Raw genomic sequence first — 23,232 nt, forward strand, 5'->3', positions numbered from 1 at the left:
ATTTTTTCTAGTGATACTTAAACTCTTTAAAGTTATTCAACTTTGCTGTTTGCTCTTGGTTCTCATTGTTGAGCTGGCTGGAAGCTCCTCCACCCCATCCCAACAGTAAAGCTGCTATAGCTTCAACATGTGATTGCCTTAATATTTTCCTCTACCAGGTTAATTAGTCTGCTGCCCTTTGTCTCAGAAAATCTCGGGACACAAGCAAAATGTAGAGGTTTTCTGCCAGAGCTTAATACATGTGGCATAGAGTTTAAACACCAGTGAAATCCTTCTTCCTAAATGAAATCTCTGGAAACCTGACCTTTATCTTTTGCATTTCTTTTGACACTGTGGTCTTCTGAGCTCCAGCCAGAATTTCCCATCAAGCTCAGATTACCACATTCTAGGGCATCATGGCCTCTCTAAGCCTTTTAAAATTCCTCCTCAGAACCAGTTCTAAAGGCCACTGAACCACACTATCAGGTGCATTCCCAGAAATGACCCCACTCTCAGTATCAAAATCTGTCTTGGTCACTTTCTTGTCTCTGAGACACAATACTTGACATCTATAATTTAAAGAGAGAAAAGTTTATTTTGGTGCATGGTTCATACAGGTTTTAGTTCATAATTGTCTGGCTCTAGGGCAGGATGGCATGGCAGAGGAGCATGGTGAGGAGAGCTGCTCATACCCTCAAAAGGTCAAAGGGAAAGGTCAAAAGAGGAGCCAGGAAAGGAGACATCCCTTTATACCTACAGTGATTCACCCCTTCCATCGAGACCCCTCCTTCTAACAGTAAGCTAGGTATACATCCACATAATGTTTAAGGCTTTCAGAAGCCTTGCCTTTGAGCTCAAGAATTTTTGAGGGAACATCCAGATATAAACCATAACATTATGTCATCGTTTTGAACTGGTTTGAGTAACATGGACTCCCCTATAACCCATGGTTGGGTGCAAGATAGAAAGGGAGAAATCATCATGGTTGATAATTTCACTGGACCACATGGAATAGGGAAACAGTTTCTCCAAAAGAAAGAGCACACTGTTCATAGAAGAGTAAGGATAAAAATTATTCTGGGTAGGAAAAAAGAAATCAGTAGCTATTACAGGGCTCTGTGATATTCAAATACATTTCAAATATTTGTCACTTATGTTTGAGTAAGGTACTGTATTCCTTTTAAAGCACCATTAACTTAAAAATGAAAATGGAAAATTTGCCTTGAATTATTCATTTTATTAACTGAATTTTAATAATGTTAATCTTGCTATTCACTGTAATGCAGTATTCTATTTGGATTTGCATGGAAATGTCACTTAAGGTCATTATTCTTTTTTTATTTGGCTTGATTGTAGTTTAAGGAAATTAAGTCCACTTTGGGTAAATAATTACAACTTCGTGATATTTTGTGAGGAAACCAAACTAATAGTATTGGGTTGTGTAGACAGAATTAAATGCCATGAGTTTACTTGTTAATATTCATCTCTTAGTCTACAAAAAAAGATGACCTGTAAAGGCCTGACAGCCTGACAGGTGTTGAACGCATTCAACTGAGAGACAGTACAGGGGAAAAAGTGGAAAGGAGAAAAAACTGGTTACAATTTTGTAACCAAAGTTACCATCAAATGTAAACTGTGTAAATGTATGATTTATTAGTTATATCTGGTTTTATTCAAATCTAATGACCTCTAGTTTTTTCAGAAGCATTTATTGCGTACTGGTGAGGCTCAAGACAGTTTTATGTGTGCTCAGTTAAAAAGATGGAATTGGTCTCACACTTTCCTTACCTTACAGTTTTTAGGTAGATATGTTTGTAAAATTGTTGCATAGGGAAACATTTTCTTTGCTACCATGGATTTATGAAAAATCAAGTGAAACAAATATAGACATAGTTCATGGAAGAATTATTTTGTTTTAGTTGATAAAGTGATAGACAGTTAAGAGTGATATGAAATAATGTATGTACCACAGTAAAACTTATGCTTGAACTCATTTCTTTAGGTTTTGAAATAAATAATACATTTGTTATTTTTTTATCTTACAATTTCAAAGCACTTTTCCTAGAAAGCCTATGGGCTTATTGAGATTGTATTAAGTAATTATTTGGAGCTTGTGCTAACCAAAAGAAAAAAGAAAGCTGGAGAGATAATGTTTTCTTTAGTCAATCCATTTTTGACATTTTTATATGTTACAATAAGAAGAGAAGACCTGCTAATAAGAGTTGCCTCAAACATTACGAGTTGCAGAGAAACTTAAATATCACTTGCTCTTTTATTTGGCCTCGTATGGATGTATTTTCTCCAACAGTTAGCCACAGCAATGCATGCATTTTATTTTGAGTTGAGATGAGTAAAAGACAGTAATTATAACTTATAAACTTCCCTAGATTTCTTCAGAAAAAGTTTTTTTAGAAAGTGTTCACGTGTCATTTTTTATTTGCAAAGGAAGAAAGAATGTCATGATTCAGACTGCCACATGGTATATTGAGTAGCTGCTATTTTGAAGCAATGAAACTTCTTAATGGATGAACTCAACCAAACATGTGATTGCAAAACACAATTATTTTTCACCAAAGTGAAGTATTCTCTCTTAGAAAAAATATATTCAGTTGCTTGGTTTGGCAGCCAGAGAGAAATATAAATCACATATCTGAATGTTTAAAGGTAAAAGGAAAATAGGAAACGGACAGGAGGGACATCTTTCTGGGTTTAATAGCTCCTTTTTAAAATGAATTTGCATAATTACTACACTTTTAGTTTAAAACTAATAATTCTCAAGGATCTTTTCTTACAAGACTGCAGCTTAGAATTCCACATATTTGGGATGTACTTTTGTGGTGCTTAAAGTTGCTCACTGAGTCAGAATAAAAAGCTGTTCTTTTTGACCGATACTAATTTCCACGACACATCATTACAGAGGCCTTTTTCCCATCCTTCTCGAGGTCCAGGAAGTTTTTATTTGTAATCCCATGGAAAAGTTATTGGAGTCCTGACAAGTTAAAATTCCAGTCTACTACCTCCAGTGCAACCCACAGTGAGAATAAAGACACTAAAACATATTTATAATTAAGGTCAGCCAAGGGGTCCGAAGTCTGGCCCAGGTGAGTGTTCACAGAACATAGTGTGTGACCCAAGGCCTAAACTGGATTTTATTAATTCGTGAAGAAGGAGGTGGCTAAGGACAAGTGACTGTGAGAATGGTGGAAATTACGTGAGTAATGTGAGCTGAGCTAGCTAAGAGGCCAGAAAACACTTTTGCGATATGCAGAGAGAAGGCTATGCAGAAAGACTAACCTGTATAACACAACTCAGGTAGCATTAATGTTTAAGAGCCTGCTGCTTCAGTTTCAGACGTGTAAACTTGTGCCCTGGGATGTCATAACCTCTTATCAGGAGGCTTGAACCCAGTTGACAGTCCTGGAGCCTTGGCTCTGTCATCACGCTGGTTTCAACCATTTAAAGGAGCCATCAACTTGATGAAAGAGGCTGTTATTTGGCTTTAAAGATTACTGTTATTTGGCACCTCAGCTAGCCCTGTTTGCATTGCTTAGAGCCAATTGCAGGGAAAAGGGGATTGCTTAGCTAGCTCTGTATGCATCAGTACATGGGGACTGCGCCAGGTTTAGTCAAGGTGGAGGTAATGGCTCTGTATTCAAGGCGAGCCGTCCACATGCTCTTCTACACCCCATCTCACAAATGGTGTGTCATGGAAATTAGTAATTTCTGATCTGTTAAGGACACATCTAGGATGATGTCCAGGCTGTATGCCTCAAGTCAGTGCTAGGTGAGTATTTAGAATTTTCCATAGAGTTGTAAAAATGTCGGAGAAGTTTGAGTAGCATGTATGAATCATGTTTCCGTTTCTTGTGGATAGCCACTTGCTAAGCTTTGTCTTACTTTTATATGCTTCATGTTCAGTGTTTTATCTTATAGTCAGAATGCTCATTTTTAAAACAATCAAGACTTTTAAATTTACTTTTTAAGACTCACTAATCAACTGATTATTTATTGAGTGCTAGATATTAACCCAGTGCGCTAGGCATGCTAAACAAGTGCTCTACCAATGAGCTGCATCCATAACCCTACATTTTCTTTTCATTTAAATTTAGTAAATATTAATTGAGTAGCTGGAACTTATAACAAATTGATCTGCATATTTTTGTTTGGATTTTGTATTTGGTCTTAGATATTTATTTGGATTGGATTTTGAATATGTGGTGGTACTGTTCATTAAAATAGTTACTTAGTTTATCTGGCATAGGTTGTAATGTAGTAACCTTCCACTAATAGTTGGGAAAAAATATGAAGTTTTAATTTTTTTTGATTTATTGGTTTTATGTGAGTTTTGTCTTGTTTCACTGGTTTCACTTTGTTTTTTTTTTTTGTTTGTTTTTTTTTTTTTTTTTTTTTTTTTTTAATTTAAGAGGAAAAAGAGAAAAACACAAAACAAACCAAAGCGGCGTAAGGGTACACGCAATACAGAACTACAAAACAAAACAAAACAAAACAAAACAAAACAAAACAAAACAAAAAAACATAACAGTAAGAAATTACCTGCTAGTAGATTACACACTATCTTCTTGAAAATAGTTCCTCAAATCACAGTATCAAAGAACACAAGGTGGACATTCAAACAGGGAGACTGCAAACAGCTGTGTTCAATGTTCCAAAAACATTGATAAAGTCAGCTATTTAACACCCCCAAACACACTTGCTGTTATATCCGTTAGAGCTCTTTTTCTTTTTTTTTTCCCTCTCTTTTTTACAACAAAATTTACACATCTTGGATTTTATTACTCCTTAGTGCTTATTACTTTCTTTGGGGGGGGGGGAAGAATACAGTCAAATATGGCAAAACAAAGCTGTCAGTCAATACCAAGGATAGACATAGCACATGGTGTAGAACAGAGTACAAGTTTATCAACAATGGTTATCAATGTTGTCCCTTGTTTCCTTAAAAAGAATTGTCTATCTTATTAGATATTATAAAGTTGGACAAAACAGTAGAGAACAAGACCAATAAACCTTAGGCATTGTAAACATTACAGGACTTCCAAAGAAGACAATAGTCAAACCAGAATGGGTATCTTAGTGAATCATTGTCTTCAAAGTAGTTGCCTATGTCTTCAAACTTGATACTATCATATAGAATGGAACAGAGTCTAATCAGTCAAAACAAGATCGTGGGAGTACTACAGGACTTCAAAACAAGTTAATAGGAAATCGAAAAGAGTTACTATTTATATATCCTAATTTTTTTGAATTTTTTCTTTAATTAAGACAAACATAAGAAATGACTAAATAATTTTTTTTTGAAACATTAAGGGGGAGATTGAGATAAAACAGGACATAACAATATAACAATAGAGGTCACAGCATGACTGTTTCAACAACCTAGTACTTCACCACCTTATAACCTGACTTAATAGTAGTTACCATAGTGTCTTTTTCCTTGAAATATTTGGATAAAACTTCATATACTCTAGCTTCAAATATTTTCATATCAAGAAGCCCAGAATAAAGCCTTTCTAATTAATGAGTGAAAACTTTATAAGGCTTCAAGGCCACCTAATGGGGAATCATGATTACCACATATTTTTATATATTTGAATCATTATTTACATTAGGGAAACTATTCGGTATTCACACATGCGAGATTGATTTATTTCACTAATGAGTATGGTCTCAAGCTGCGCCCATTTATTGATAAATATCTCAATGTGATCCTTCTTTATAGCTGAATAATACTCCATTGTATAGAAATACCACAACTTTTTTATCCATTCCTCAGTTGATGGGCACTTGGGTTGTTTCCAAGATCTGGCGATTACAAATTGTGCTGCTATAAACATAGGTGCACATATATCACTGTGGTATGATGCTTTCAGTTCTTCTGGGAATATGCCTAGAAGTGGAATAGCTGGAATAAATGGGATTTCCAGTCCCAACTTTTTGAGAAATCTCCAGACAGATCTCCACAAAGGCTGTACCAGTCTACACTCCCACCAGCAGTGCAGGAGAGTTCCTTTTTCCCCACAGCCTCTCCAGCATTTGTTGTCGGTTTTCTTGATCCTGGCCATTCTTTCAGGAGTGAGATGGTATCTCATTGTGGTTTTAATTTGCATTTCTCTAATGACCAATGATGATGAGCATTTTTTCATGTATTTATTTGCCATTTGCATTTCTTCATCTGAGAAGTGCATATTCATCTCAGATGCCCATTTTTGGATTGGATCTTTGAATTTCGGAGGTCTGAGTTTCTTTAATTCTTTATATGTTTTAGACAAGAGGCCCTTGTCTGAGAGAGAGTTCACTAAAATCTTTTCCCAGTTTGTGGGTTTTCTTTTCACTATGCTGGAGATTTCTTTTGACATGCAGAAACTTTTTAATAAGAAGTGGTCCCAGTTATTGATTCTGGGAAGTATTTCCCGTGCGGTTTGAGTCCTGTTCATGAATTCTTTACCTACTCCTATGTCTCCAAGGTTTCTACCTATTTTGCCTTCCAATAGATTTAGTGTTTCTGTTTTAATATTCAGATCTTTGACCCATTTAGATTTTAATTTAGTACATGGTGATAGACATGGGTCTAGCTTTAGTTTTCGGCAAATGGAGAGCCAGTTTTTCCAGCACCATTTATTAAAGAGACTGTCGTTCTTCCAGTGAACCTGCTTGGCTCCTTTATCAAAAATAAGGTGGTTGAGTGTGTTCGTAGTTGTGGTTGTATCTTCTAATCTATTCCACTGATCTTCAGCTCTGTTTTGATTCCAATACCATGTTGATTTTACTACTGTTGCTTTGTAGTATAACTTCAAGTCAGGGATTGTGATGCCTCCTGCTTTGTCTTTGCTGCTTAGAATTGCCTTTGCGATTCTAGGTCTCCTCTGGTTCCAGATGAAATTTAGGAGTGATTTCTCTAGATCTATAAGGTATGTTGATGGTATTTCTATTGGGATTGCATTGAATCTGTATAACAGTTTTGGGAGAAAGGCCATTTTCACAATGTTTGTTCTTCCTATCCATGAGCAAGGGATGTCTTTCCATTTTCTGAGATCATCTTCAATTTCCTTTTTCAGTGTATTATAATTTTCACTGTATAAGTCTTTCACTTCTTTCGTAAGAGTAATTCCTAAATATTTCATTTTTTTGCTTGCTAATGTGAATAGTCCAGTTTCTCTTATTTCCCTCTCTGTAATTTTGTTGTTCGTGTATAGGAATGCTATTGATTTCTGAGTATTGATTTTGTATCCAGCCACATTACTGAATTTATTTATTGTATCTAAGAGTATTTCAATGGAGTTTAGGGGGTCTTCTATGTAGAGTATCATGTCATCTGCAAACAATGATAATTTAACTTCTTCTTTTCCTATCTTTACCCCTTTTATTTCTCTTTCTTGCCTAATTGCTCTGGCTAGTACTTCCAGTACTATATTAAATAGGAGTGGTGATAAAGGACATCCTTGTCTTGTACCCGATTTTAAAGTAAAGGCTTTCAATTTTTGGCCATTTAGTATGATGCTGGCTGTTGGTTTGTCATAAATGGCCTTTATTATATTGAGGTAAAGACCATTTATTCCAATTTTCTGTAAAGTTCTTATCATGAATAAGTGTTGGACCTTATCGAAGGCTTTTTCTGCATCTATAGAGATGATCATGTGATTCTTATTTTTGGCTTTATTGATATGGTGGATTACATTTATTGATTTGCGTATGTTGAACCATCCTTGCATTCCTGGGATGAATCCCACTTGGTCATGGTGTATAATCTTCTTGATGATTTGCTGGATCCTATTTGCCAATATTTTATTGAGGATTTTTGCATCTGTGTTCATTAGGGAGATCGGTCTATAGTTCTCTTTTATAGTTGGGTCTTTCTCTGGTTTTGGTACTAGAGTAATATTTACTTCCAGGAATGACTTAGGAAGGATTGCTTCCCTTTCAATTTCATTGAATAGTTTGAGGAGTGTCGGCATTAGGTCTTCTTTATATTTCTTGTAGAATTCTGCAGTGAATCCATCTGGGCCTGGGCTCTTCTTGGTGGGCAAGGACCCAATTACATTCTCAATTTCATTAACAGAGATTGGGTTATTCAACAGTTTTATATCCTCTTGATCTAGCTTTGGTACTTCATATGCTTCTAAGAATCTGTCTATTTCTTCTGTGTTATCAAACTTTTGAGAGTAGAGGTTTTCGAAATAGATGTTGATGATCCTCTGTATTTCTATTGGGTCTGTAGTGATTTCTCCTTTTTCATTTCTTATTGCATGAATTTGAGCTTTTTCTTTCCTTTTTTTAATAAGGTTGGCTAGGGGCTTATCGATTTTATTTATTCTTTCAAAGAACCAACTCTTTGATTCGTTGATTCTTTGGATTGTTTTCTTAGTCTCTATTGCATTGATTTCTGCTCTGATTTTTATAATTTCCTCTCTTCTTTTGGCTTTGGGCTTGACTTGCTCTTCTTTTTCTAGCTGTTTGAGGTGTAGCATCAAGTTATTTATTTGTATTCGTTCTGTTTTCCTGATGTGGGAACTCAGTGCAATAAATTTTCCTCTCAGAACGGCTTTCATTGCATCCCACAGATTCCAGTAAGTTGTATCTGCATTTTCATTTTCTTTTAGGTATTGTTCAATTTCTTCTTTAATTTCTTCTGTGACCCACTGATTACTCAAGAGTGTGTTATTTAGTTTCCATGTGTTTGCGGAATTTTTGCAGTATCCTTTGTCATTAATTTCTAATTTCAGAGCGCTATGATCCGATAATATGCAAGGGATGATTTCAACTCTTTTGCATTTGCTTAAATATGTTCTGTGAGCTAATATATGGTCTATTTTAGAAAATGATCCATGTACTGCTGAGAAGAATGTGTATTCTGATGTTGTTGGGTGGAACATTCTGTATATGTCTATCAAACCCATTTGTTCACAGGTGTGATTCAGTTCTGTTATTTCTTTGCTCATTTTCTGTCTGGTTGATCTGTCCCTTGGTGTCAGTGGTGTATTAAGGTCTCCTGTTACAATTGTGTTACTGATAATTTGAGTTTTCATTTCTGTTAATAATTGTTTTATATAACTGGGTGCTCTGGAGTTTGGTGCGTATATATTTAAGATAGTTATCTCTTCCTGTTGGAGTTTTCCCCTTACGAGTATGTAGTGACCTTCTTTGTCCTTTATGGTCATTGTTGGTTTAAAGTTCACGTTGTCTGCAAACAGAATGGCTACTCCTGCCTTTTTTTGGATTCCTGCTGCATGAAGAATTGTTTTCCATCCTTTGACTTTCAGTCTGTGAGTATCTTTCTGGGTTAGATGGGTTTCCTGTAAACAGCATATGGTTGGATTTTGTTTCTTGATCCATTCTGCTAGTCTGTTTCTTTTGATTGGTGCATTGAGACCATTTACATTAATGGTTATTACTGTTAAATGCTGGTTAATTGTAGGAATGTTATCTCTCTGCTGTTGCATCTTTATCTTTCGGTTCTGTTTAATTATTTGCTTTGCTTAGTGGTTTTTTCCTTTGTGTATCTAAACTGTCTTTCAATATTTTTTGCAGGGTTGGTTTGGTGTTCATGAAGTTCTTCAGCTGTTCTTTGTCATGGAAGTATTGTATTGCACCATCTATTTTGAATGATAGTTTTGCAGGATATATCAGTCTTGGTTGGAAATCATTTTGCTTTAGGATCTGGAATACTTGACTCCATGCTCTTCTTGACTTTATCGTTTGTGCTGAGAAGTCTGCTGTGATTCTGATAGGTTTTCCTTTGTAAGTGATTTGTCTTTTCTCTCTGACAGCTTTTTTTTTTTTTGGCTTTTTCGTTTTTATCGGTACCAGGGATTGAACTCACGACTGCCTGCTTTCAAGGCCGGCGCTTATGCCGCTGAGCTAAATCCCCAGCCCCTCTCTGACAGCTTTTAATAATCTATTCTTGTGTTGGATTTCTGGGATGGTGATTATTATATGTCTGGGTGTAGTTTTATTTTGGTTATGAGTGTTTGGAGTTCTATATGCTTCACTGATCCTGATGTCAGTTTCTGATCTCATGCTTGGGAAATTTTCAGCTATTACTTCTCTAAATATCCTCCTGACATCCTTCATGTTGTCTCCCTCTCTTTCATTAATCCCTATCATTCTTATGTTATTCTTCTTTGCATCATCTTGCAGTTGTTGAATTGTTGTTTCCTGGTTCCTTGTTATTTTCAAAAGATCTTTCCTTTCCTGTTCACTAGCTGCAATCCTGTCTTCAAGGTCTGAAATTCTATCTTCACTTTCATTAAGGCGGTTTTTACAACTTTCAGTGGAGTTTTTTATTTCCTGTATATCTCTGTGCATCTGCATTATGTATTCTGTTTGTTTCTTATATTGCTCGTCTAGGGATTCTATCTTTTTGTTTAGTTCCTCCAATTTTTTATCTGTGTTTTCTTTAGATATATTTAGAATCTCTTTCATTTCTTTTATCATTTCTTCTTTTATCTGGGAGATTATTTCGAGTTTGAATTTCTTTAAAGCTTTCTGGAGTGCTTGTCAATTTCAGTGGCTATTGTGTCCGATATATGAGGTGGATGGGATATATTTTCTTCTATATACATCGCTCCTAGGGTTTCTTGAGATGGGCTGGAGGTTTGAGGTTGTAATTCGGTCTTTCGTTTTGTCATTTTCCTATATTTCTGTGTTTCAAGTGTTATTTGAAAGCTTCCTCAGGGTCTGTTGAAAATCCCCTTCTATGTTTGGAGCTACTGAGACTCTGGCGCCGCGCTACTCCAAGCCATTAGGCCTACAGAACCAGTGGCCCTCCTCTGCCTGCTCAGAACTCCGCAGTTCCAGACAAGCTGGGCCTCAGGGACACTGTGCGCCCACCTGCCCCTTGGAAGCTCCACAGTTTTTCAATCGCAGCCGGGTTAGGGTACTCACCACAGGCCGCAGTGCTTCAGGAACCTGTGGACCCTCCCTGGTTGCAGAGATATCCACAGTCCTCCAGACACATGGAGAGGCCGATGCAGGCACCCCAAATCTGCCCAGCTCCTCCTCTGCAGACCAATGGCCAGGCGTGGCAGCTAAACAGGCTGGGCTAGGCTGGTAGTGTGGGCCAGCCCACCTATCGGGAGCTCAGCAGGTCTCCAAGTGCAACCAGAATGGGGAGGCTGATGTGGAAGCCTCAAACCCACCTCTCCCCTTCACTGCACCTGGAAGCCTGAGGGAACTCCAGCAGTCTGGGCGCAGATATCCAGAGTCCTCCAGACACGCAGAGAGGCCGGTGAGGGCACCCCAGATCTGCCCAGCTCCTCCTCTGCAGGCCTATGGCCAGGCGCGGCAGCTAAACAGGCTGGGCTAGGCTGGTAGTGTGGGCCAGCCCACCTATGGGGAGCTCAGCAGGTCTCCAAGTGAAGCCGGGAATGGGGAGGCTGATGTGGAAGCCTCAAACCCACCTCTCTCCTTCACTGCACCTGGAAGCCTGAGGGAACTCCAGCAGTCTGGGCGCAGATATCCAGAGTCCTCCAGACACGCAGAGAGGCCAGTGAGGGCACCCCAGATCTGCCCAGCTCCTCCTCTGCAGACCTATGGCCAGGCGCGGCAGCTAAACAGGCTGTGCTAGGCTGGTAGTGTGGGCCAGCCCACCTATGGGGAGCTCAGCAGGTCTCCAAATGAAGCCGGGAATGGGGAGGCTGATGTGGAAGCCTCAAACCCGCCTCTCTCCTTCACTGCACCTAGAAGCCTGAGGGAACTCCAGCAGTCTGGGCGCAGATATCCAGAGTCCTCCAGACACGCAGAGAGGCCAGTGAGGGCACCCCAGTTCTGCCCAGCTCCTCCTCTGCAGACCTATGGCCAGGTGCGGCAGCTAAACAGGCTGGGCTAGGCTGGTAGTGTGGGCCAGGCCACCTATCGGGAGCTCAGCAGGTCTCCAAATGAAGCCGGGAATGGGGAGGCTGATGTGGAAGCCTCAAACCCACCTCTCTCCTTCACTGCACCTGGAAGCCTGAGGGAACTCCAGCAGTCTGGGCGCAGATATCCAGAGTCCTCCAGACACGCAGAGAGGCCAGTGAGGGCACCCCAGATCTGCCCAGCTCCTCCTCTGCAGACCTATGGCCAGGCGCGGCAGCTAAACAGGCTGGGCTAGGCTGGTAGTGTGGGCCAGCCCACCTATGGGGAGCTCAGCAGGTCTCCAAATGAAGCCGGGAATGGGGAGGCTGATGTGGAAGCCTCAAACCCACCTCTCTCCTTCACTGCACCTGGAAGCCTGAGGGAGCTCCAGCAGTCTGGGCGCAGATATCCAGAGTCCTCCAGACACGCAGAGAGGCCAGTGAGGGCACCCCAGATCTGCCCAGCTCCTCCTCTGCAGACCTATCGGTTTCACTTTGTTATACAAAAATGCTCGGGGCTACTAAATCTCAGTCAAATGTAGTTCCCCTACATATTAAAGTCTCTTTAATAAGGAAGAAATGAAGTCAGATGTCTCACAGAACTCAGTTGTTTTCATTCTGTCTGGTTATTTCTGCTACAAATGGTTGTTTGACAATGCCATCAATTTATCTGGATGTTAGTCATTAATTTTAAAGGCCTGCTGGCAACCCAAAAGTCAAGAATGATAAGAATACTCTTTGTCATGAATGGGATTCTTAGAACAGTTGAACCTCTGACTTAGGTATGTTCTCAAAACCTTGCAAACCCTGCCAATTCTGGTTCCATAGTGCATGTCTGCCACTTGTTATTTAGTAAAGAAATTTGGCCTGTGGTGATGAAATCCTGCCACCTGAGCAGATTACACTAGATGTACACTCAATCCAAATTAACTTGGAACATGCTTGGAGATCAGGTTAAAACACCATTCAGATACTTCATTCAAGTCAGACTGCAGAGAAAGGGCAACAGGGGATCTGCTTTCATCTCCTGCCAAACATCTGTAATCTCAAAGGCCAGCAGGCAGGACAGTCACAGCTGGCTCTTGACATTGTATCCGGCCTGGCTGTTAACCAAACTCTCAGTAGGAGGAGAAATTGAACAGCCTTATCTGATTCTTCTCTTCTCCCTTGCTAGATGGAGAACTCCTGTGAAATTAGTATTCGCAGTGTTCACCAGACTATTGAGGGAGTAAAACTGTGATTATTAAATTGTATAAGTAATGCAACACAATTTTATACAACCAATTAGAAGTAATATAAAAAGTCATTATAATTTGTAAAGGGAAAATGTATTTATTATATCAGCAGTTTTATCCCAAAACTTGAAAAAAGGAAAAACTGGAGGTTGTTATGTTAATACATGATAGACATTTTAGTAGACAATTTAAAGATATTTCAGACAAGTACATCCTGAATAGAAGAGCAAATTTCACTGATGATAGTGACTCTTATTATGGGCATTTAATTAATAGCTTGATCCAACATGCTACAAAGTAGAATTTTGAAGAAGCTCTCGGAATTTCAAATTCCAAATGTTAACATCTTTCCTGTTATAGGCTTTCATCAGCTTAGTAATACAAGTGTTACAAATAGATTTAATGTACCAGTAACTCTTCTGCCTAGACCCCTCCTGTATGAAAGATCACACCTTTATCTTCTACCCAGCCTGTGCCCATGAGCTAGGCTAGGAAATGCCACAGTTCACTGAAATGCCACAGTTTAGTGAGATGCCACAGTTCACTGAAAAACAGGGAAAGAAACTAAGCCATAGAACAGTAGAGGAATAGAGCTCAAGAAGACACACTGGAGGATCTGCTTTTCCAATACTGAATCCCTTTAAGGAAGCATTTTCCCTCATGCTGCTTGTAAGTCTTGATTTATAGTTGCTGTATTGCTTGATTTCCCATGTAGGAGAGAGGTTTCCCTGTAATTTAGGTCTGCTTATTATGCAGCAGTGAAAAAACAACTTTTATCTGTACAAATCAAGTCTGATAGAGAAATAAGTAAAAACCTTATATATTTAAGGGAATATAAGAAAAGCAGTCAAAGAGAGTAAGCATTTGGGTATTCTAAGAAATTACTAGTTCATAGAATGATCTAAAATTTTAATTTGTCCAAAGTCAATGATACTGGAAATTTTAAGACAAACATAAGCCCAAACAAATATTAAAAAACCCAGATATTTATTGACATAGTTTTGGGAATAAGAGACAAGAAATATTTAAATTGTTTTTGATAGTTTGAAAGATGCACAGGCAAGACAGTCAGATAAATTTTACGAGTAAGTTGATTATTAGATTTTGTTGTGGTTAAACAATCTATGCCCAACTAGGAAAAGTGGAGCAAGTTGGTTAGAAGAATGGGATTGGGATTCTATCAAACCTGCAGGCATCTGGCTTACTATTTATGAGGGAATAGTTCAAGAGCAATTTTTAAAAAACCTCTAAGTTCCAGTTTGCATAAGAATTGTGATAATTAACTGAAGAAATTCAGATAAGGTACTTAGCACAATTCCTAGAACATAAGTGCCCACCAAATGGTAATTATTATCACATCAGATACATTTAAAAAAAAATTTTGACTGGTGACATTTCTACCTAATTTGGAAAGTTTAGCTCTTTGTCATGCATATTAATGTTTGAGGATGTAAAAGTAGAGATTCAGTAACAGTGTATACGTTATTTTTACTTGTATGTACGCCTTAATAGTGTTATTACTTTTTAAGTGGGTAGATGCTTCAGGAGTATGTAGTTTTCATCATGAGAATTAAGCTCTCTCTGTATATATGTATCGCCCCAAAAATCTTCAGAGGAAATTTTGAATGTATTGTGTCTAGTAAATTACCATAGATTTACAATAACATTTGGCTTGTTTTAAAGTTTAGCCTATGGTGCTATTGACACTCTGATGTCATCTCAGGCCAATCTTTAGTAGAAATTGTTTCTCTTGAGATATAATGAGGACGAATTCAAAATATGTTTGAGGAAATCTCACAGAGTTATTTTGCTGAACAAATGGTGAAGTTCAGGCTAGGAAATTAATGTGTCAGTTATCATAAATGCTGAATTTGGTTCAATGTTCAGTATTTCATTTGCTAAACAATAGAGTGGGACATTTGTCCTCTTTGTCAGTTGTTGTGTATGGACAAAGATTTGAATATAATAGACCCACTTTTTGATATCTAGAACATTTCAACTAGTACAATTATTTGATGAGTTTACAATATAAACAATTTTGTTCTTATAGAATTATTTGAAAAATTAATGGTATAGGCTCTCTGCATTCAAACATTAAATAGCTTTGATTTCTAGTTGTTGCCTTCTTAATATGCAACATTTTAATATCTACATGGGAAAACAAAACTTATAGGACATTTTTTTCTTTTATTTTTTGTTTAGAAAAAAGCAAAACAGAAAAAAGGGTGGAGATGGTACAGAATTTCCAAAAAAAAGTAAGAAATTACTAGTTGATAAATTAAGAAAGTTAATGTATTTTTTTAATTAATGAAGTTTATTGGTACATTTTAAAGCTTATAAAAATTTTTTTATAGCAGCACAGTTTTTTTATTTAAAGAAAAACAGAAAAAGGGTAGAAATAATACATAATTTCAAAAAAAACAGTAAGAAATCACTAGTTGATAATTATGTATTATCCTCTTACAAATAGTTGTTCAAGTTACAAAAGTGAAGCATACAAAGTGGACATTCAAACAGCAAGATTGCAAACAGTTCTGTTCAACTATCCAACAAAAAGTAATATGGTTATTAATCCTGCACACCTAAACATACATGCAGTTATATCCTTTAGAGCACTTTCTATTCCTTTTTTACAACAGCACTGCACATTTTGGGTTTTATTACTCCTACATTTCTTATTACTTTTTATACTAGAGGCACAATGTGATATTTATAAATATGATTCTTGTTTGTTTCACTAATGAGGATAGCCTTGAGTTGTCTCCATTTGCCTATGAAGGCCTCAAAATCATCTTTTTTATAGCTGAGTAATATTCCATTGTATAAAAATACCACATCTTTTTTATTCACTCTGTGGTTGATGGGCATCTTGGTTGTTTCCAAGATTTAGCTATTACAAATTGTGTTGCTATGAACATGGGTGCACATATATCTCTGTGATCTGACCTTCTCAGTTTTTCTGGGAAAATACCTAGGAGGTGAATAGCTGGGGTGAATGTAACTTCCAATCCTAGTCTTTTGAGAATTCTCCATACTGATTTCCATAGTGATTGCACCAGTCTACACTGCCACCAACAGTGGAGCAGTGTTGCTTTTTCCCCCGCAGCCTCACCAACATTTGTTATCAGTTGATTTCTTGATGGTCCCATTCTTTTGGAGTGAGATGAAATCTCAATGCTGTTTTAATTTGTATTTCTTGAATGACCAGTGATGGTGAACATTTCTTCATGTATTTATTTTCCATTTGTGTATCTTCATCTGAGAACTTGTGTTCATCTCAGATGCCCATTTTTGGAGAGGTTCTTTGAATTTTGGGGGCTTGATGTTTTTTAATTCTTTATGTTCTGAATATAAGTCCTTTGTTTGAGGGGTTGCTGGCTATAATTATTTTCCATTCTGTGGGTTTTCTTTTTACTCTATTGGTGATTTCTTTTGAAATGCAGAAACTTTTCAATAATATGAGATCCCAGTTGTTGATTCAATGAAGTGTTTCCCGTGCAGTTTGAGTTTTGTTCATGAATTCTCTGCCTACCCCAATGTCTTACTGGTACATTTTAGATATTAATGCATTTTTAGAAAATAAAATGTAGCTCCATCTGAGATCACATTTTATTTTCTAAAAATGCATTAATATCTAAAATGTGCTAATAAATTTTAATTAAAAATACATTAATGTTCTCTTTTTTTCCCACCTCTTCTCTCTCTCTCTCTCTCTCTCTCTCTCTCTCTCTCTCTCTCTCTCTGACTATTTCTCATTTGGGAATGGTTTTGGCAAACTTTGTTTCAAATTACAGGATTTTTTTATTTTCAATATCTATAATTTATTAAAGTGCTAGGTGCCTTTTCACAAATATTAATTGGACTTATCTGAGTCCTACTGTGAATGTTGGTTGCTAAGACAGATATTTTAATAGTCTCACTAATTTATGTATTCACTTCTTATGCTCTAAACATGTATTGATTGTTGTGCATGTACTAAGCATTCAGTGTCCAGCACTGCAAGGGTTTTCCAATACAATATGATTTCATTTCTGACCAGTATAGCATAGGGACCAAAGCAATTTAAAGAAGTAAAAGAAACTTTAGCAAGATTAGGTACTGTTGGGGAAATTCGATTGAATTGCATCAGATGATGATACCAGTTCCATGATTCAGTGTCAATGAATGCTCAGAGGCATTTTTGCCTTCCAGTGAATGAGTTACCAGAGATATTTTTCCATTCATTTACATAATTTTGATGAAAACTTACCTCATTAAAATAATTTCATACAACTATTCAATAATGTAAGTATATTTTTATGCATAAATATTTTACACAATTCAATGCAGGTTAAAACCAACATTAGCTATTCATAACCTGTACTTAATGTAACTTCATTTCTTTAAACTCTGACTCTAGTAGAACATAAATTTCTGAGTCACTCCGAATTTATTGTTTAAAATGACAATACCCTGCAGATGACACACAGGTGCTGGCTTCAGAGATGGAGACCAGCAATGGTCCTTGAAGGGATTTTCCTGCAGCCTTAGGGAGATCTTCATATTTGATTCTGTTTTTTAAACTTTCATTATTTAGAAAGTTTCAAAAAATTGAGTCACAACTTTTAAGGAGGGGAAGCCAACACATGGACCTTGTTTTAGTATTATGAGAACTGATTATGTTATGATCAGTATTAGCAGGAAAAAAGAAACAATGTAATTGATTCATAGAAATCATTCTAGGATGAACATTCTCTGACATACACCTTAGAAAACTCCTTTATGATTTTATTTACTTTCAGGGATTTAAGAAAATTATTTCTAATAATACAGTTTTTAAATTTATTCCATAATTTTTCAATGCACTTAAAACATTTGTCAGTAATTCTGATACAGTGGGTAAAATAAATAAATTGTAAACTGAAAGATGTCACTAGTTCCTTTAATAGTATCCATTTTAAAATAAATTCCTTCAGAGTTGGTAGCAGACTCAATAAATTTGAGGATTTTGTGTATTCTTTGAACTTTATTTTCATGGCTCACTATTTTCCCTCTCACATCAGACTGCCAAACCAAATGCCCGTTTTTTGAGTTGGGATATTCTTTTTGTGCCATAGTCCTTTGCCAGACTTTTCTATCTGTTTCATCTAGTCTGATTATTTCAATTCTGTCAAAATGTTTAAAGAACTAATGATTTGAAACACTACCCCTTCAAGAGGATGTATTAAACTTTGACAGTGATCCCCAATTCTTGAATCTGGGGATGTGATGATTGTATTTCTAAAATATAAAATCTCACAGGACTTGTTTCCCAATCTTCAGCTACAGTCACTATATGAAAAGTTGTATTTGTTAAGAAGTCACCTTCAGCAGTCCAAATAATGTCCCTTTACATACATTCACATTCAGCACCAAAAATTCCATGATCTGCCCATTGATTTTAGGCACGGAGACTTTGTCTTTCTACTGCTGTTAAAGAAAGCACGGAAAGCACTTGTTTCTTGTTGCAGACCTTCCTTCCTGATTTAGTTAGGAGCAGAAGATGCTAAAACCACCGCACATCATCTGTCTTCAACTTCTGTCAAGAGAGGAATGCATCTCAGAGATCATCTGGAGTGTGTCTACTTTGATAATGTAGAGCAGGGCAGTTCTAAAAATGAAGTCAGGACTGTTGTGCCCAGTATGAGCAGCTCATTCCATCACTGTTGTTTTTCCCTTGGAGCCTTGTGCCTTGTGTGGTGGTTTCTGTTTTTCAGAACAAGCTAAGTAGAACCATTCTGTTCCAGTGCCTTGGGAATGCTTGAATACACAGTCTGTGTTTTGGAGGATAACATTTAGCTCAAACAAAGAGCCTGTAGTCTGCAAGTGTAATGCTTGATGCATGGAGGGAGGATTAGCATCCATGGGAATTGAGCCTGAGAAATGGGCAAAAAATGCCACAGTCAGATAAAAAAAAAAAAAAGTGTCAATATTACGTTAAATTTCTAAATACAAAAACATACATTAGTATTATTAAAGTGGAGGCCTGATTTGCATTTATTTATTTATTTTTTGTTCTGTCTTTTTATTTTGGTACCAGGATCAAACTCAGACCTAGCGCTTGCCAGGCAAGAGCTTATGCAGCTGAGCTAAATCCTGGCCCTTTTTAATTTTTTAAAAATCACTACTATAATTTGAGGCAGCACCCACTTTACTTATAGGTACCTTCATTTAATCTTCAAATCAGAACACTGAAAAATACTTAACTAGGATAGATCCCAAAAGACAATGCACAAGTATACTAAAATCTTGGTACCTGTATATATAATGAAATTTTCCTTTGCCTCATCTTCTAAGGAGAAGACCCCAATGTTATTAGTAATTTTGTAATTTCCTTCACATGTTATGATTTAGTTTTATAGCTTGGTCTTTTTTTTTTTTCCCTTTTTAGATACTAGATCAATCGTGCACTGAAATCCTGGAATTGAGGCCTTCAAGTGTCTGTGTGGGGGGTAAGTGTTTGGAATTTAAAAATACCATGTAAGAAATTGTATTTTTTTCTAGCTAAAATATATGATTTGAAACTCATGTTGGAAAGAGAATAGCAAAATTAACTTTTTTGGCATCTTTTTTGTGTAAGAATTTTTAAATAATTCCTTGAAATATTTCTATTTTAAATTCAAATTTTTAAGATTGGAGTGTTATTTTAAATAATGAGCATATTGTGTGACAGGCTTTTAGAGTCTTCTATATATTTAGTTCACTTTTGAGACCTTTCTTACCACAAATAAAATAAAATATGAAATCCTTGATTGTGCAGACAGTCAGGTATCTGAAGACTGTGAGTGTCATGCTTTGATGACCTGGTCAATTGCGGAATCTGCCGGCTTGGGGTGTAGGAGGAAGTGACTTTCAGGCAAATGGCAGGAAGGAAGTGGGTGGCTTCATCAGCTGCTGCTCAGCACAGACTCAGATTTTTACTCCTCCCAATTACCCTTGCCTGGAGATGATCTGATTCTCTCTGGCTCCTGTCTTTTCTTCTTCAAGTCTGACCTCAAGTTTGTTTTAGCCTGACTTTACTTACAGTAGGATTCTAGTAGGGAAGGAAGTACATGTTGTAATTTGCCACAGACTCTCGCATGGTCTTTGGTTCTGCATGTTGTATGCTCCTTAATGAGCGGGCATCAAGGCATTGCAGGGCAAGGGTATCTTTTGCAAAGGTTTAGAGTAATACATTTCTGAATATCATAGAAAAAATAAATGGAAAAATAAACTTCTGTGATTTTGCATGAATTTCATATAATCCTTCTAGTAACACTGTTTTATGATTTTATAATTCCTGGTTCCGAAATGGGGAAAATGGAGACAGAGCCAGGTTTAGTGGTTGCTGTTAGTAACTGTTCTATTAGATGTTTATCAGTCTGACACTAATGCCTATGCTCTTACCAAATCTCATTTTAGATTTTATCTTTACCTTATTTTAACTAGTAAGTAAACTTTCTTTACTAAAGCACACTAAATGAAACGAGTGGCCTTGTAGTAATAACTAAATATGCATTGGGTTCTGTTAGACTGAGCAGTTTGAGAAAACTGAGGTTGCTGAAGTGATTTAAAATGGAAATGAGGCCTGAAGAATTCGTGTGTAGAAAAAGCCGGTTAGGCCTCATGAATGCGTGCTCTTGGCTTGGTTTGCAAACTCAGGGAACCTTAAGGAAATATTTCTTGTAGATGAGTATACTAAAGACAAACAGAATCAATGTTCAACCAATCACAACCAATATATTTATGATTACATAAGTTGGAACTTCACAGTGGTACAAGCCAAATAAGACACTGTAAAACTCTTAACAAATTGGATATTTTCCTTGCTTAACTTTGATGTCTATGCTATCCAAACCTATGCCTTCAGTCCTGTGGTAGAGTTCTGGAGATAATTCTAGTGAATTTGAGCAGCCCAATTCAGATATCATACATAACTCAGAAACTTTGAACATTGTATTGTGCCTTGGTTCACCTATTTATTAAAAGTTAATTTCTTTAAAAGTAGTCAACATATACTCTCATAGTTGAGAAGCAAACATTTACCACCCATCAAGGCATTTGGTCTGTTAACTTTTGTTCTAGCATATACTTTTACTTTTTAATTTAAGAGCATGTTCCTAATATGAATACCAGAAATTCAGTCAATTTCTAGGCACTGATTGCACATTATTAGTAATCCAAAATGTATGATCTCTGATGATTTTGTAAGTTTATAAGGATTAGAAAAGGAAGTCAGGATTAGCAAGGTGAAGAAGCTGTTGAAGAACTCTATATGAGACACAAAAGAAAATAATATGACTCTTTGAAAAATTCTAGAACATAAAGAATTAGTCCTCTTTACATACCCAAACCAAAATACTTGAAAATAGAGAAAAATAAACAGGGTTTTTTCTTGATATTTTTGTAAGGATATCTTCTGAGGAATTTTATATGGCATCTGTTTGGGAGAATGTTATGCTTTAATCCTAATAACTTGATTACTATTGTAAAATAATCTGTGTAGAAAAAAATAATACATTTTAATGTGACAATGAATGGTATCTTCACATTTACCCAGAGGGTCAAAGGGAGCAAGCACAGTTGGACATATAGAGCTATGTCTTTATTGTTGAGAGCTAAGTACTATGAAGAAATGTATTCTGTGTACTTTGATACTTTCACCTCTAGTAAAGATTTTTAAAAAAATTCTAGTGTAAGAGTGATTAAAATGTTTATATTTTCTTTTGCTTCTAGAGGAATTTCAAGTTGTTCTGAGTGGAAGAGGATTCATGTTGGGCAGTCGGAATGGCACTGCACTCTGTACATTCACTGTGAACGAAACGTACACAAAGAGTAGGTGCCCGGCATTCACAATGTCACTTTAACGTCTCACAGCACATGGGCTGTGTCTTCTCTTTTTCCCAGCTAAGATCAGATATGCTACAGTGTTCAACCAGAAAATAAAGCCTCTAATGATAAGACAAATAGTAGTAATTCATTCCACATTTTTATTAGTGTATATCATTTATGCAGATTAATGGGCCTCAGTTTAGGAGATTTGTGTATGAACATAACTTGCTTTAGTCATCATCTCCCATAAGCTCCTTTGGCCCACTTTCCATCCTAGTTTCATGTGTCTTTTGGTGTTATTGTTGGAGGAGTGTCCATATGTATAATGTATTTTGATCGTATCCATGCTCCCTTGTATACCCTTCTTCCTCCCCTTTCTTCCATCCTGCTTGTCTAGTGATGGTCTCCCTTCTATTTTCTTAACATTTTCTTTAGAGCCCACAGGTGCAGTATTTGTTTTAGTCTTGCCTATTTTGTTTACCATGATCTCTACATGAATGGTTAAAGAAAATGTAGATATATACAATGGAGTGTTATTGAGGCATAAAAAAGAAAAAAATTTTGTCATTTGCAGGAAAAGCAGATGGATCTGGGGATCATCAGTTTGAACAAAATAAACCAGGCTAATAATTATTTAGTAATAGTGTTTATTCATAATTTGGAGAATGGTGAACTGTGTCATTAGTAGCTTCTTTACGCAGATGATAGTTGTGGTTGAAAGAATGGAATAATTTGCCCATAATGACACAGCTAATAATGAGTAGAGCAGATAGCTCAATCCAGTTTCAATTCACCACTGTATATGGTCTGTGCACACCAGGTACCTATTTGAACTCTCTCTTTCCAAGACGTGTTTTTTTGCCACTTTTGCCTTAAAATCTAATTATCTTCTACTGCTCTACCATCTATTACTTTATTTTTTCTTTTGCTTCATCTAATTTAACAGTAATTTGTCAGTTTTTCAAATTTTATTTTATTTTGCTGTATAGCACTTTTGTATTTTGAATGTTCACTCAGCATAGTGTTTGTTAATAGTTATCGTACTAAATGAATCCTTTTTTTCTGAGCATTATTAATCCACTTTTTCTCCTTTAGTGATTGTATTTTCCTCTAAAGATTTACTTTGTAACGCAGATTCCATAACTCTGTGAACTCTAGTAGAGTTCTGAGAGATTCGTCTGCAATTTTGCCATTTATCTGATGGTGTTAAACACTCCAGTTGTCCCAGCTTTGGCCACATACATAGCACTTGTCCAATATGTGGTTGCTAAATTAAAGTAGTGAAATTTGCAGCATGGAAAATATGATAATCAGCCCTTCTCTTGTTAAAATTACCATTTTGG

General features: G+C 36.6%; 1 protein-coding gene across 1 annotated transcript in view; it reads left to right on the top strand.

Annotated features, from left to right (window-relative positions):
- The window catches only part of Antxr2 (ANTXR cell adhesion molecule 2), a 141,006-nt gene that overhangs the window by 23,054 nt on the left and 94,720 nt on the right, over nucleotides 1-23,232 (top strand). The window contains exons 8-9 of the mRNA XM_013141482.2: nucleotides 19,470-19,530; nucleotides 21,794-21,892. Of these exons, the coding sequence (XP_012996936.2) occupies nucleotides 19,470-19,530; nucleotides 21,794-21,892 (160 nt within the window). The remainder of the gene's footprint in view (nucleotides 1-19,469; nucleotides 19,531-21,793; nucleotides 21,893-23,232) is intronic.

Source organism: Cavia porcellus, unplaced genomic scaffold, assembly GCF_034190915.1.
Source record: "Cavia porcellus strain 051 isolate PalLab524CR breed Dunkin Hartley unplaced genomic scaffold, mCavPor4.1 scaffold_4, whole genome shotgun sequence".
Lineage (NCBI taxonomy): Eukaryota > Metazoa > Chordata > Mammalia > Rodentia > Caviidae > Cavia > Cavia porcellus.